Source organism: Schistocerca piceifrons, chromosome 9, assembly GCF_021461385.2.
Source record: "Schistocerca piceifrons isolate TAMUIC-IGC-003096 chromosome 9, iqSchPice1.1, whole genome shotgun sequence".
Classification (NCBI taxonomy): domain Eukaryota; kingdom Metazoa; phylum Arthropoda; class Insecta; order Orthoptera; family Acrididae; genus Schistocerca; species Schistocerca piceifrons.
Window position 1 is genome coordinate 150,903,044 of NC_060146.1, and position 12,739 is coordinate 150,915,782.

General features: G+C 38.5%; 1 protein-coding gene across 1 annotated transcript in view; it reads left to right on the forward strand.

The window, feature by feature from the left end:
• LOC124716992 (nuclear RNA export factor 1-like) overlaps positions 1-12,739 on the forward strand; it is a 227,282-nt gene that overhangs the window by 127,560 nt on the left and 86,983 nt on the right. The window contains exon 10 of the mRNA XM_047243615.1: positions 2,962-2,998. Within this exon, the coding sequence (XP_047099571.1) occupies positions 2,962-2,998 (37 nt within the window). The remainder of the gene's footprint in view (positions 1-2,961; positions 2,999-12,739) is intronic.

The window sequence follows — 12,739 nt, forward strand, 5'->3', positions numbered from 1 at the left end:
CTGTAATAAGTAACTTACAAAAAGAAAAATGAGGAATAGAACCTACATATACTTTGGGTTGTGGCTGAGTATCTCCATAAGGTTTTGGGGCAAAAAAAGACTTTTTATCAAAGAATAAGAATGTTTAGAAGAAAATGTGATTTCCCCCCCCCCCCCCCCCCCCCTCATCACATTTGACTCCCACACTTGATAAATAGCAAGTTTATATGTTGTATTATTAAAGTTAATGCAGCAATACTGTATTAATAATTAACTTGAAAGTAATGAGATTTTTTGCTGAAAAGGTAGTTTTAAATAACATTCGTTGAGATAAACACTTAATAGGATTTTATGCCATTCTGCACTTTTTCAAAAGGAGAGGCTCCCTTTCCCCTTTTCCTACAGAGTCAGAATCACAAACAGTTTAATATATATGAAACCAGGAGGAGGAGGAGAAGATGATAATTGACAGTAGTCTCAAAGACTGCATGTTAAATGAAGAATGAAGCAGAGTAAGCATTGAAAAACTGTGGAAAAAGGAAAAAGAAAAACTTGCCTTGTCTTAAGTATGTTTTCTACAGGTGATCAAGATGTTGAAGAGATTATCAGATTTCTTTGTTTGCTGCCTGAAATCGTATGTATTATGCACAACTTACTTTTTTATAAGTCATACAATATAAAAATGTTGACATGGGACATGAAATGAGTGACTGCCAGAAAAAGAACAAGATTGGCCACAACTAAAGTGAATGGTGAATGACAGTTCTGGGGACAAGACCAGCTGTGATCATTCCCGGAACGAGACTGTTTGCAATGAAAGTGAATGGTGAACCACTTTTTCTTAGAAGTCGTTCCTCAGTCCTCCTGTTCACTTTAGAGAACAGTTCCGTTGGACCCATTTGTTCATGGACAACCCACGTCTACGTATAACTGCCTTCTAGTTTCTGTACAAGTTGAAAAAAAGCTTTCGCTTCCTGTATTTTATCCCTGCTACCTTCAGAATTTCAAAGAAGGTATTCCAGCCAACATGTTCAAAAGTTTTCTCTCACTCTACAAATGCTGTAAATGCAGGTTTGCATTCCTTCAACCTACATTCTAAGATATGTCATGTGTTCCTACATTTTGCCAGCCGCTGTGGCTGAGCAGTTCTAGGCGCTTCAGTCCGGCACTTCAGTCCGGAACTGCACTGCTGCTATGGTCGCAGGTTCGAATCCTGCCTCGGGCATGGATGTGTGTGATGTCTTTAGGTTAGTTAGGTTCAAGTAGTTCTAAGTCTAGCGGACTGATGACCTCAGTTGTTAAGTCCCATAATGCTTAGAGCCATAGTGCTTCGATAACAGGCCCATCATAACATTGGTCTAGTACGGCCGTTGGTGAGTAATGTCTGACCACACTGTTGGCAAACGCAGCATACAGCGCACGCACAGGAGAGCCGCTCTGCAATTTTTTGCAGAGGAAGTTTGAATATGGCTCCATCTGTCTATCTGCAAATCATTGCGCATGCACGATTTCCGCACCTGCGCATTCTTCACGTGCGTGTTCTAGAAACGGGGTGTTGCCGTGCGGATACCGTCGGTCGTACCTAGCCACCAGCTAGGTTGAACCACCTGAAGATGTCGGACAGTTGTTCTGAGGGAATATTGTGGAATTTGCACAACATGATCTGGCGGCAAACCCATGAAGACTATTTACAAAGGTATTTCTTATTGTGGCAGGATGTTCTCACGGAATTATAGTCACCAATTTCTCCTCTGATTGCAAAAATATTTTTGTTAACAGAAGTGTATAGGTGTTCATTTTTTTCCTCGCACCGTTAGAGTGTTGAATAATAGAGAATTATTTTGAAGGTGGTTCAATGAACCCTCTGCCAGACACTTATGTTTGATTTGCTGAGATGCCATGTAGATGAAGAGCAATGTCAAAAATCTATGTGTGAACATGCACTTGGAGAAACGTATTGAGAAGTGCCATGTAGTGTTAATCACACTGAGCTGCAGTAGCATTGTCTCTGCAGGCATTTCAACAAAGGATATGAGAAAGTACTGGTTGTAGTGAGAAACACAGTTCAGTTTTGTTACAAATTGTGATGTACAGCAACTGAGGCAGATATGTGATGTCATGCAACTGTATGGAACAACAGAGGCTGTAAGGAGAATATGTATTTAGGGCAGATTCCAATTCATTTTGGATGTAAAGGAGTGCTGGTCATGAGCCAAATGCAAGTTGACAGTAGACATTGTAGATGGATCATGACAGATTTTCTCACAAAACTGGGGTCTGTGCTGGAATTTGCATTGGAGAAATTGAAATTGAGGAGAACAGTCTTAAGTCAGTGATTCCTAAAGATATGACTGTGTGTAAAATTTGGGACTTCGTAAATTAACTGCCAGACTGAAAGCAATAATGGCAAGGACAGGTTTGATTGACTCATATGTCTTAGATCCATCATTTCTGCCAATTGTCATGACAGGGAGTGACAGTTGGGCTATCTGTCTGATCAGTAGTTGAGTAGATGACTCTAATACTCAAAGTACACTCTGTATGTGTCAGATTTTGAAAAATATCTGACATTTTGTGACATCTGAGGACAAATTGGTTTTTGATGACATTATGCGTCTACATTATAACATAGCCATAACTGTCGTCTATCTACTGGAGATAATTTTATTGGTGGATAAAGGTATTTTGTTTGTATCTTATTTTGTTTTGTAGTGACCATCCCTGAATTTTATCTTTCAGTTTCTTATTGACTTTACAAGGGCACATTTTTTTAATGTTGCATGAGCAAGTTTCAGTTTAATGTTGAAGCACTAAGGAGTTTTTCTGCAGCTTTTACACCTTTACATTGATTTGATGTTAAAAAAATACTTGCTGCAATCTCTCAATTTTGGTGGTCGCTTTGGAATTATATAATAACGTTAGCATACTAAGTTTTTGTCAGTTTGGAGCAAAAAATTATGTTTTTTGTTTCTTCTTTTCTAGTGCCATCAAGGCAACATTTCCCCGTCTTGCAAAATTGGTGAGTGCTCTAAAATTTACATTTTATAGTATATTTAATTAAAGTAATTGCTTGTAGTGCTTGCTATGTGGTTCAGTGTCATGCGTTTATCAAAAGTGGCACTAAATGTAAGTCGCCCTAGGGAAAACACTAAAAGAGTCATTTAACGCCATGTAATTCTGCTCCTGAATGTGATGACTGTCTGGATTTGATTAGAATGCGAGTCCACAAGATTGGGCAGCTACATCACACCTGGGTTAAGCCACTCACTGAGGATTTGAACACACGATTTCACCAAATTGTGGGGGTGCTGGTGATGGTGTTTTACGTACTGCTTCAACATGTCCCACAGATTCTCTGTGGAGTTCAAGCAAGGTAATTTTACAGGCCAGTCAAGATGTATTACTGTGGGGGAGTGTACAGAAAACCAGTAACATATTTTTCCAGTCTGATGAACTTTCCTATTGTTGCCTTGAGATATTGTGATGGCAGTACCCTCTTGTAGGTGACTCACTGCAAATGTTCGTCACATACAGTTTCCATCACACTGTTCTCTTGTTAATAGATTCGGATGGACCTTCATTCGTTGCCTGCAGCAATTCCTGTCAGATTTGGAAGCAATTTTGATTCACAAGCCATGAAATGTGTCTTTGGTCCCACTCGGTCGCAATCTTTTTCTGACCAGAATTCAGACGTGGTTACATGGCTGGTTGTAGGCACATCGAGCAGTTCACCGCGAAACACCCACAAGTCCATTAATGTCACACACTTATGGCCATGTACACAGCCCAGTACTATTTCCCCCCTCCCCCCCCCCCCCCCCCCCACATCCTTACATTTACCCACATTTACATACAATGTACACTTGAAACCATTTCAAAAAGCCACCCACCATTCAACACTGTGTGACCAGAAGGATTGTCATTGAAAAGGTACCAGTCTTTTGATCACATTTGATTGTGTTAGATTTTTACTCCAGTGTGTTGTCTTTGGTTGCCTCGGTGTTAGCTTGTAGCAAGAGGTTTTTGTAAAATCTGTGAGACATCATTTTTAAGAGTACTTGGATGTTAGTATGTTGTTCTGTCAGTACTGAACACACATCTGTTTAAGAAACAACCGCTTCAATGTAACTGCCACTTTTGTAGTAGAAGTAGAGGAACCTAGTGGGAGGACCCAGCACTAACAACCTTCTACTCATAGAAAGGAATTCTCATTGCTTTTAACTTTCCCCATGTATCCCAGAAACTAAATGCTCACCAAGAGGTGTACCCCCTCCCTCCTCCCCCCTTCCTCCTCCCCCCTCTCCCCTCTCCCCTCCCCTACCCACTACCCCCTCTCCCCAACCCCTTCCCCTCCCTGCCCCCTCGACACATACACACACACACACACACACACACACACACACACAGTTCATTTGTTGTTGAAGACATCCTTTTTAAGTGATACATTGTTCCTAATTCAGAACAATTTCCTTCATCTGTCACCTGAACATGTTTCCTGTACACTCTTTTGTATCCTAGATCTTTCTCTGTTGGTGAAACAATAATTAACTTCCAGAAGCTCAAGTTTTTTGTATAAGACTTTTTTTCTTTTACAACTATTGCTAAATATATGCTCCTTCATGTCTGGAAAACCCCACTAAAAAAGTGTCCGGTGAATTGGTGTTTGATTTTCATTGACTATTTTGGTAAATAATAATTAAGGTCATTCCATATGGACAGAAACTGATGGCACCTGCACTGTAGTCTCTCGGACACAAATGGAATTTACTGGCAGTGACAAATACAACACTCGTGCACTATGGACCAATCCAACTAAAAGCTATGTGAAGGAAAGAACATACTGAAGGAATCACATCAGTGATGTCAATGTTCATGGACTGCATAATGACACCTGAAGTTTTTTGGTGAAGTTGTAGTTCCAGTTCTATGGTAGAAATAGGGGGAAGACAAACTCCACATTTGGACAAGTGAAATGAAGTTTTTAAAAGCCTTATTTGGAGGTAGAGAAAGTTTGATATTAGATAAGGGCAGAAAGTTTTATATTAGATAAGAGCGTTACAGTGGACGACTATTTACTAAATTAAAAATTATCAACATAAGGTGGTGTGAACATCATCGTGGGTACATGTTTATAAATTACCAGCAAGAGCCATGAATTATGCTCCAAATGAAGAAAACGTTATGCAGGACGGAAAGGACATGTGACAGAGCTTTATAAGTTGTCTCTCCTATTTTTGTCTTCTAAATCTGTAATAATGTAACATATTTTATTTTGCCAATGATGTTATAATTTCTAGCTACGCATTTTGCGAATACTAGTGTTTTCTGTTATATGGTGCCAGCAGGATAGTGTTTGATGATGTGACCAATATCAACTTGCATATTGAATGATGAAAGTCATAGAGTTGCTGAATACTGAAGGTGAAATGCAAATTCTTATTTATTTTGTTTTTTGGAGTTACTTTAGTGGATATAGATAGAAATGCAAATGCCATTACCTGATCCAAATTGATGCAGCTAACACATTGCTACAGAGACAGAACCAAATAGTGTGAGAATGGGAAAGTGTTCAATGCACACACACACATTCAAAGAGTTTGCCCATTGAGCCTAATATTAAACCTGTCAGGAGTCGGATGAACTTGTAATTTTCAATATCTTCTCTTCCTTCTCATCAGGCATACATTATATGATATTGCACAAGAAGGCCTGGCAGAATTGAGAAAGAAAGAAAAATATTATGTATATATGGTGGCATGGAGCTTACTATTTTCCTTGTTAAATAAAATATCACAGCATTAATGACGGCTTTTTTCGAGGGATGGAGACTTTATCTCCATAATGGAAAGCAGATGGCAACATTGACGAAAAGCACCACAGGAATAAAACTTAACTCACAGTGGGCAAACATCAAGTATGTTTTTCTCTGCTACAGACATGCTCTCTGCATTGTAAAGGACTGAATTTCTCTTCATTATTCATAATAGTTACTGTACTGCATCCATTTAAATAATAAAACACTGGATGAAATTTTAAAGAGTTTGCAGAGGTAAGAGCGCACTGTGTAAATTTGGTGCATAGTTGCTTTTAGCTGGTATATTGCAGTTTGTGAAATGAAATGTAGATCAGATATCAAAATTGGTAGGTTACCTCAGATTGAGGCCAGTACAATTACAGGAGCAGAGAACATCATGTGAGGACAACTCCCTGTTGTGTAATTCAGAGGAGTTGGCGGTGGAGAGAAGGGCCCAGATGGACCAAATTGTGAAGCAGCCATTGAAACTGTACATGTTGTGCTTAGCCGTGCATTGCACCACAGAATGGTCACATTTGTTAGTGGCAGAGGCCATTCATCCTTTTAGACAGCAAGACAGTAGTCATACTGACGTAAAAAACAGTACAGTGTTTGTAGCAGAGTTGGTATATGACATGGCTTCTTTCACTGGTGACATGGCCTCTAATGATGTAGGTTAAGCCTGTGACATGACTGGGGTGGATGGACAAGTCTTGCACTTGGGTCTTTCACAGAGATATAATCCATGTGACAAGGCAATGGGAGTGGGATGATGTAGGGATGGATTAAGATGTGTAGATTGAGTGGGCGATAAACACCACTGCGGGAGGAGTGGGAAGGATCTTAGGTAAGATTTCCCTCATTTCGGGTCACAATAAGAGGTAATCAAAGCCCTGAGGAAGGATAAGGCATTAGAAATCTATTTGTGGACTAGGTTTGGAGGGGTAGTACCTGTCTGATGGTAAAAGTCATTATTTCGTGTTTAAAACCAAATAATATGAGTCTTTTTGAGGTTAAAGCTTAAACTTAGCTGTGGGCCACTTGTAGGACTGCTCAACTATCACCTGAGCTGTGTCTGCTGGGGTCGAGTTTTGGTCCTTAATCAGTGTGCTTCAGTTGTGAATGAAAACATTACGGTTTTTGAACTGCTCCTTTAGAGTCATTGGAATGTGTTTTATATTGGGTGGAAATAAGAGTGAGCCTGGTACTGATTTCTGTGGTACTCCAAATGTGTTCTCCCATTATGAGGTTATTTTTATTCCTGAGATACTGTCTGCATTCGTTACGGAGGTAAGATTCTATCCCTGCAAAAGGGATCCCATTAATGTCACAACACTTTAATTTGCTAAGTAGCATTTTGTGATCCACAAAGTGAAGGCTTTGGCAAGGCCACAGGATATTTATTTATTTTGTTTAGCTCTGCTAGCTATTCATTTGTGATATCTTGTATTGCATTCTGTGTGAAGAATCCTTTATGAAAACCAAATTGAGAGATGGTCAGTAAGCAGTTAAATGAGTTAGTTTTATATCATGGGCCAGTTTTTAAACATTTTTGAAAAGAATGGAAGGAGTGATATAGGCCTGCAATTAGAGGTAGTTTGCGTATCTCCAGTTTTGTAGATGAGTGTTCTTCTTCTTCGGTTATCAACCCACAGGTTGGTTGGCAGCAGCACGCCATTCCGTTCTTTTGTCAACTTTCTTCTTCATATCTGCATAGGTCTGGCACCCGATGTCATTTATTACTTGTTGAATGTAGCTTAATCTAGGTCGTCCTCGGCGAGTTCTTCCTTCAATGATTCCTTCTAATATTCTCTTAATGAAATTGTTATGCCGTAAAATGTGACCTATGAAGGTTATTCTTCTTTTCTGTATATTTCGGCAAAGAGATCTGTTTTCTTTCACTCTTCTGAGGACATCTTCGTTTGTAGCCTTGTCTCGCCAGCTGATTTTTTCCATTCTCCGGTAGCACCACATTTCGAATGCCTCTAATCTTCTCTTTTCTTCTTTTCCACTAGTCCAAGTTTCACATCCGTAAAGGGCTGTACTCCACACATAGGTTTTCATGACTCTCTTTCTTACGTCTAAACTAACATTTCTACTCGTCAGTAAGTTTCTTTTTCCATTGAATGCTATTTTGGCAAGTTGTATTCTGTTTTTAATGTCACTTTTGCTCCTTCCATCTGCTGTTATTTTGCTACCTAAGTAGTTAAATTCTGTAACCTGCCCTAGTTTCTCTCCCTTTATTGTTATTCGTATGGGTTCATTGTAGTTCAGGGCGCCACTCACCATCACTTTAGTCTTTTTCTTATTTATTTTCATTCCATACTGTTCTTTTAAGGTGTTTTCCATTTCATTGAGTGCGGCTTCTAAATCTTCTTTCCTTTCTGTAATTATGGCGATATCATCTGCATATCGCAACATATCTATTTTCATTCCGTTAAGTTTTATTCCTACTTCAATATTCTCTCTTATTTTGTCTATTGCTTCTTGGATATATGCGTTGAAAATTACTGGAGATAGTGGGCATCCCTGTCTCACTCCTTTCCTTATTCTTGCTGTTTCTTCTTTGTTTTCCTTCTTAACTAAGGCTGTTTCATTTTGGTATATTTTAAAGATTATCCTTCTATCATTGTATTTCAGACCAGCCTTCTTCAGAATTCTAAACATTTCTGGCCATACAACATTGTCAAATGCCTTTTCGAGGTCTACGAAGGCTATAAATACTTGTTTGTTTTTGGAAATTTGTTTCTCAATTATTAGTCTTAAAGATAAGATTGCTTCCCTCGTCCCTACACCGCTTCTAAAACCGAATTGGTCTTCACTTAGAGTGCTATTCAATTGGTTTTCAACTCTTTTCAAAATTATTCTTATTAGAATTTTTGATGCGTGTGAAAGAAGACTGAGTGTTCGATGGTTTTCACAGTCCATAGTAGATGCTTTCTTAGGTATGGGGAATATGATGCATTTCTGATAGTCTTCAGGAACTTCACCTGTTTTGTATATTTTCTGTATGAGTTGCAGTAATGTAGCTTTCATTTTGTCTCCTGATTTCTTAATTAGTTCAGAAGGTATATCATCAACACCTGCCGCTTTCTTATCTGGTAGTTCTTTTAGTGCTTTTTCAAATTCATCTTTCAGAATTGTGTCCCCTAGTTCTTCTTTCTCTACTTCTTCGCTTAATTCTATCATATTATCTGTTAGAGGGTCTCCTTGATATAGCTCTTCAATGTATTCTTGCCATCTCTTCAGCGTGTCATATCCAAATAGTACCTTGCCCTCTTTGTTCTTTATAGTTCCTGAAGATTTTACTTTCCGTTTAGCAAAGTTTTGTTTTATTGTTCTGTAGGCCAAGTCAGTTTTTCCTTTAACCATGTTTTCCTCCACCTCTTTACAAATGCTGTTGAGGTAATTTTCTTTTGCTTTCCTAGATTCTCTGTTTATTTGGTTTCTAAGCTTTCTATATTTGTTTTCGCTTTGCTCGTCAGAGGCATTTTTGTATAGTCTTCTTTCTTCCATTAGACAAATTATTTCAGGTGTTATCCACTCTTTCCTGTTTACAGGTTTGGCTTTCCCAATAAATTCTTCTGCTGCTTTATGTATGCCTTCTTTGATTTGTTTCCACTCCTCGTTAGTACTCCCGGGAATAATGTTTGATGCCATCTCATCAGTTTTCCGTGCATAAGGGATCACTAGTTCTTCAGACTTTAGGTTATCTCTGTTCCATACTTTGTTCGTTTTTCTCTCTAATCGCTTGAGTTTGAGTAAGCATTTCATCATTACAAGGTTGTGATCACTATTAATATCCGCAGACGGGTAGCTTCTGCAATCCTTGATTTGGTTTTTAAAACGCGATTTTACTAATATATAGTCGATTTGGTGTCTTCTAGTATCTCCTGGGGCTTTCCACGTGTACCTTCTTCTTTTATGGTGGTTGAAAAGGGAGTTCGCTATGACCAACTTGTTTTTGGCACAAAATTCAATTAGCCGGCTTCCTCTTTCGTTTCTATCTCCTAGACCATATTTCCCTACAATTCCGTCAACTTTCTCTTCTCCAACACTAGCATTCCAATCTCCCATTATAATTAAGTTCTCTTCACCTTTAACATAATTTATAACTTTGTTGATGTCTTCATACACTGTTTCTATTACATCGTCTTCTTCTGCCGATGTCGGCATATAGACTTGTACTATTACCGTGTTCTTTGGTTTGGTTCCAATTTTGACTAGTATTATCCTAGAGTTAAATTGCACATATCCTGTGACTAGATTCCCGAGTTTTCCTTTTAGAATTATTCCAACTCCACCGATTCCAGTTGTTCCTTGGTTAGTACCTGTATGAATGATACGATAATTTCCTGATCTGAAGTCTCCTGGTTCAGGCCATCGCATCTCAGATATTCCTATTATGTCTGTTCCCATTCTGTCCATCTCTAGTTTGAGGTTCTCTAATTTCCCGCATTGGAGGAGTGTTCTTACATTCCATGTTGCTATTTTTAGTGTATTCTTCAACTTTGCCTGACCTTCCATTGTCCCCACCCGGAGATCCGATTGGGGGACTATTACTCCGGATTTATGTTTAACAGAAGATTCTGGCATGGTGCGCTACTGATTCTTGGGATATCTTGAGTGATCTTTAATGGAGTGGTTTCCCGTTGCCTTCTCCATCCTATGCCGTTGACTGTGAAGTTCTTCCGCCTTTAGGAGCAATTTCTCACTCCAAGGACAAGAGAGTGCCCTGCCTCTATCCGCTCATCCGCTCTCTTTGAGACCGTTGGCACTTGATAGGGGGCGTTTCCTTATCCCGGGAAACACTCGGTCGTCAGAGCCTCGTTAGCAATAACAGGGTGTACCGTGCAGCAATCCTTAGCTGCAACTCGGGTAGGTGAGGTTGACATTTGTACAGGAGAGGCTGTTAGAGTCGCTTCACTGTACCTTACACCCCAGATGAGTGTTACTACAGCTTATTTAAGTCTGTGAGGAAATATGCCTTGAGCAATTTTCTAATTACAAAGATAGTTTAAGGTTAATCCTGTCAAGTCAGAACAAGCCTGAAAAACTACTACTCTTCAGTGACCTGATGAATTCTATAGTCTCCTTAGGTGCTGTATTTTTAAAACTGATATGTGTTGGTGGTTAAATGCAATGTATGCACAAGTAAATCCAACACATTTGTATTTATTACTGGGTGCAGTGTTTGCAGCCACTGTGTGTTTAATTTGGTGGCCAATGATTTGAAAGTGTTACTATTTTGTGCAAGATATTTTCTCGAGGCTCAATTTCATTTGTTCACTATTTCATGTGTTTCTTGTTTAATAATGTTATTCTTACTTCTGTTCAACTGTACCTTTGTTTGTTGTGGTGGAAAATAAGACTTAACATGCTGTAAGAATATGTTTAAGATTCTGATTTCAATTTTCCACCAAGTCAGTCTGCTTTATAAATTTCTCCAGAGCATTGTTTCTATAATTTCTCTGTAAACACTATAGTTAGTCATTGTCTATGATTCTGCAATACAGTACTTTTCTTCTGTGATCTGTAATTAAACTGGTCAGTAAAGCTTGTTGCTAATATTTGACCATCATGGTCGGACATACCGTTGACTGTTAGTTTTACATCTAAATCACTGCAGGTTGTTGGTTCTTAAAACAAAGTATCAGTAGCTGTTGCACTATGTTCTTCAATTCTCATACGAAATTTTCTTGTGAAAAATAATCCAAAGCTGGACATCAAAACCTCTACTAAATAAATCACCACCATTTGACTGTATATTACTGTTTTTTTTTTCTGAACAATCTGGTTTTTGGCTTTTACACCTTTATCAATTACATTGTGTAAGTTATTATGCTATTACAGTAATATACCATCAAATGGCAATGTATTCTTTCAAAAAAGTACTGTTTGACTGTGGCTCAGCACCATCACAAACTTTTTAACTGGTTCCTTTATTAAGTACTGTCAGAAGAAAATTGACATTGCAGTTGGCACAGACAATAATTTTCCAGTTAAGTGCATAAACTTATTAAAATCATCGCCAGCTACTTTATGAGGCTTCAGATACTTGCTCCCAGTACTCTGCGCACTGTCAGCACCATCAGCTTGTGTGTTTCCTGGTGGACTACTATGACACAGCATTCAAAAAGCTATTAAAAACAATATTAAACAATGGAAAATCCAGGATGGAAAGTAACAATGTTGTTAAACACAATAATCTTTAACTTGGAGAGCCCGGGACATAACTCCAGTTTTGCATGTACAGGATGTAAACCATAACTGTTTACTACTTAGCACAGTGATGTAGGCGAAGTCAAGATGATGAGATTTGTAATAGAACACTTGTGGTTTATCAAGCTGGGAAAAGGCCTCCGATTGACATACAAAAGCCACCAAAGCTACAGTCAAAATCATCCTTCAATATTAAAACCTTGTTCTTGTACTTGTAAAATGTAAAATTCACATTTGTGTAAATTGCACCTCAAAATATTGTGGAATTTCACAGCATGAAGTTAACGATTAAATCATTTTATTTGTCTGGCATTCTTAATATGAAACTACTGTGCTCAGAAGGGTTAATTTGAGATCTGATTGTAAGTGTAATTAGCTTTTCACGTAATGGTTGCAAAAGTCTTTTAAAGACTTACTGAAAAGTTGAAATTGGTAATGTTAACGAAATAGCCAACTGAGCCCGTGATGTAAGAGAGCGAGAGGACATTGAAAATATTGCTCGGCATGTGCGTGCTGTAGTTTAGGTGGCTTTTGAAGGCCAAGTTGAGACATAGACTTAAAGTGTTCCGTATCAAAACACCACTGTGGTTACTGTTTACACCCTGTGTAGCGAGTCCCCTTTTCTTTTCTTTGGTTCTTCAGTAGTTTGACATTAGCTTCTGTCTATCAAGACAAATCTGAAATAGGATTTAATGATTATACAGAAAATTAAATACCCACTGTGGTTCAGTTGAATAATGTGTA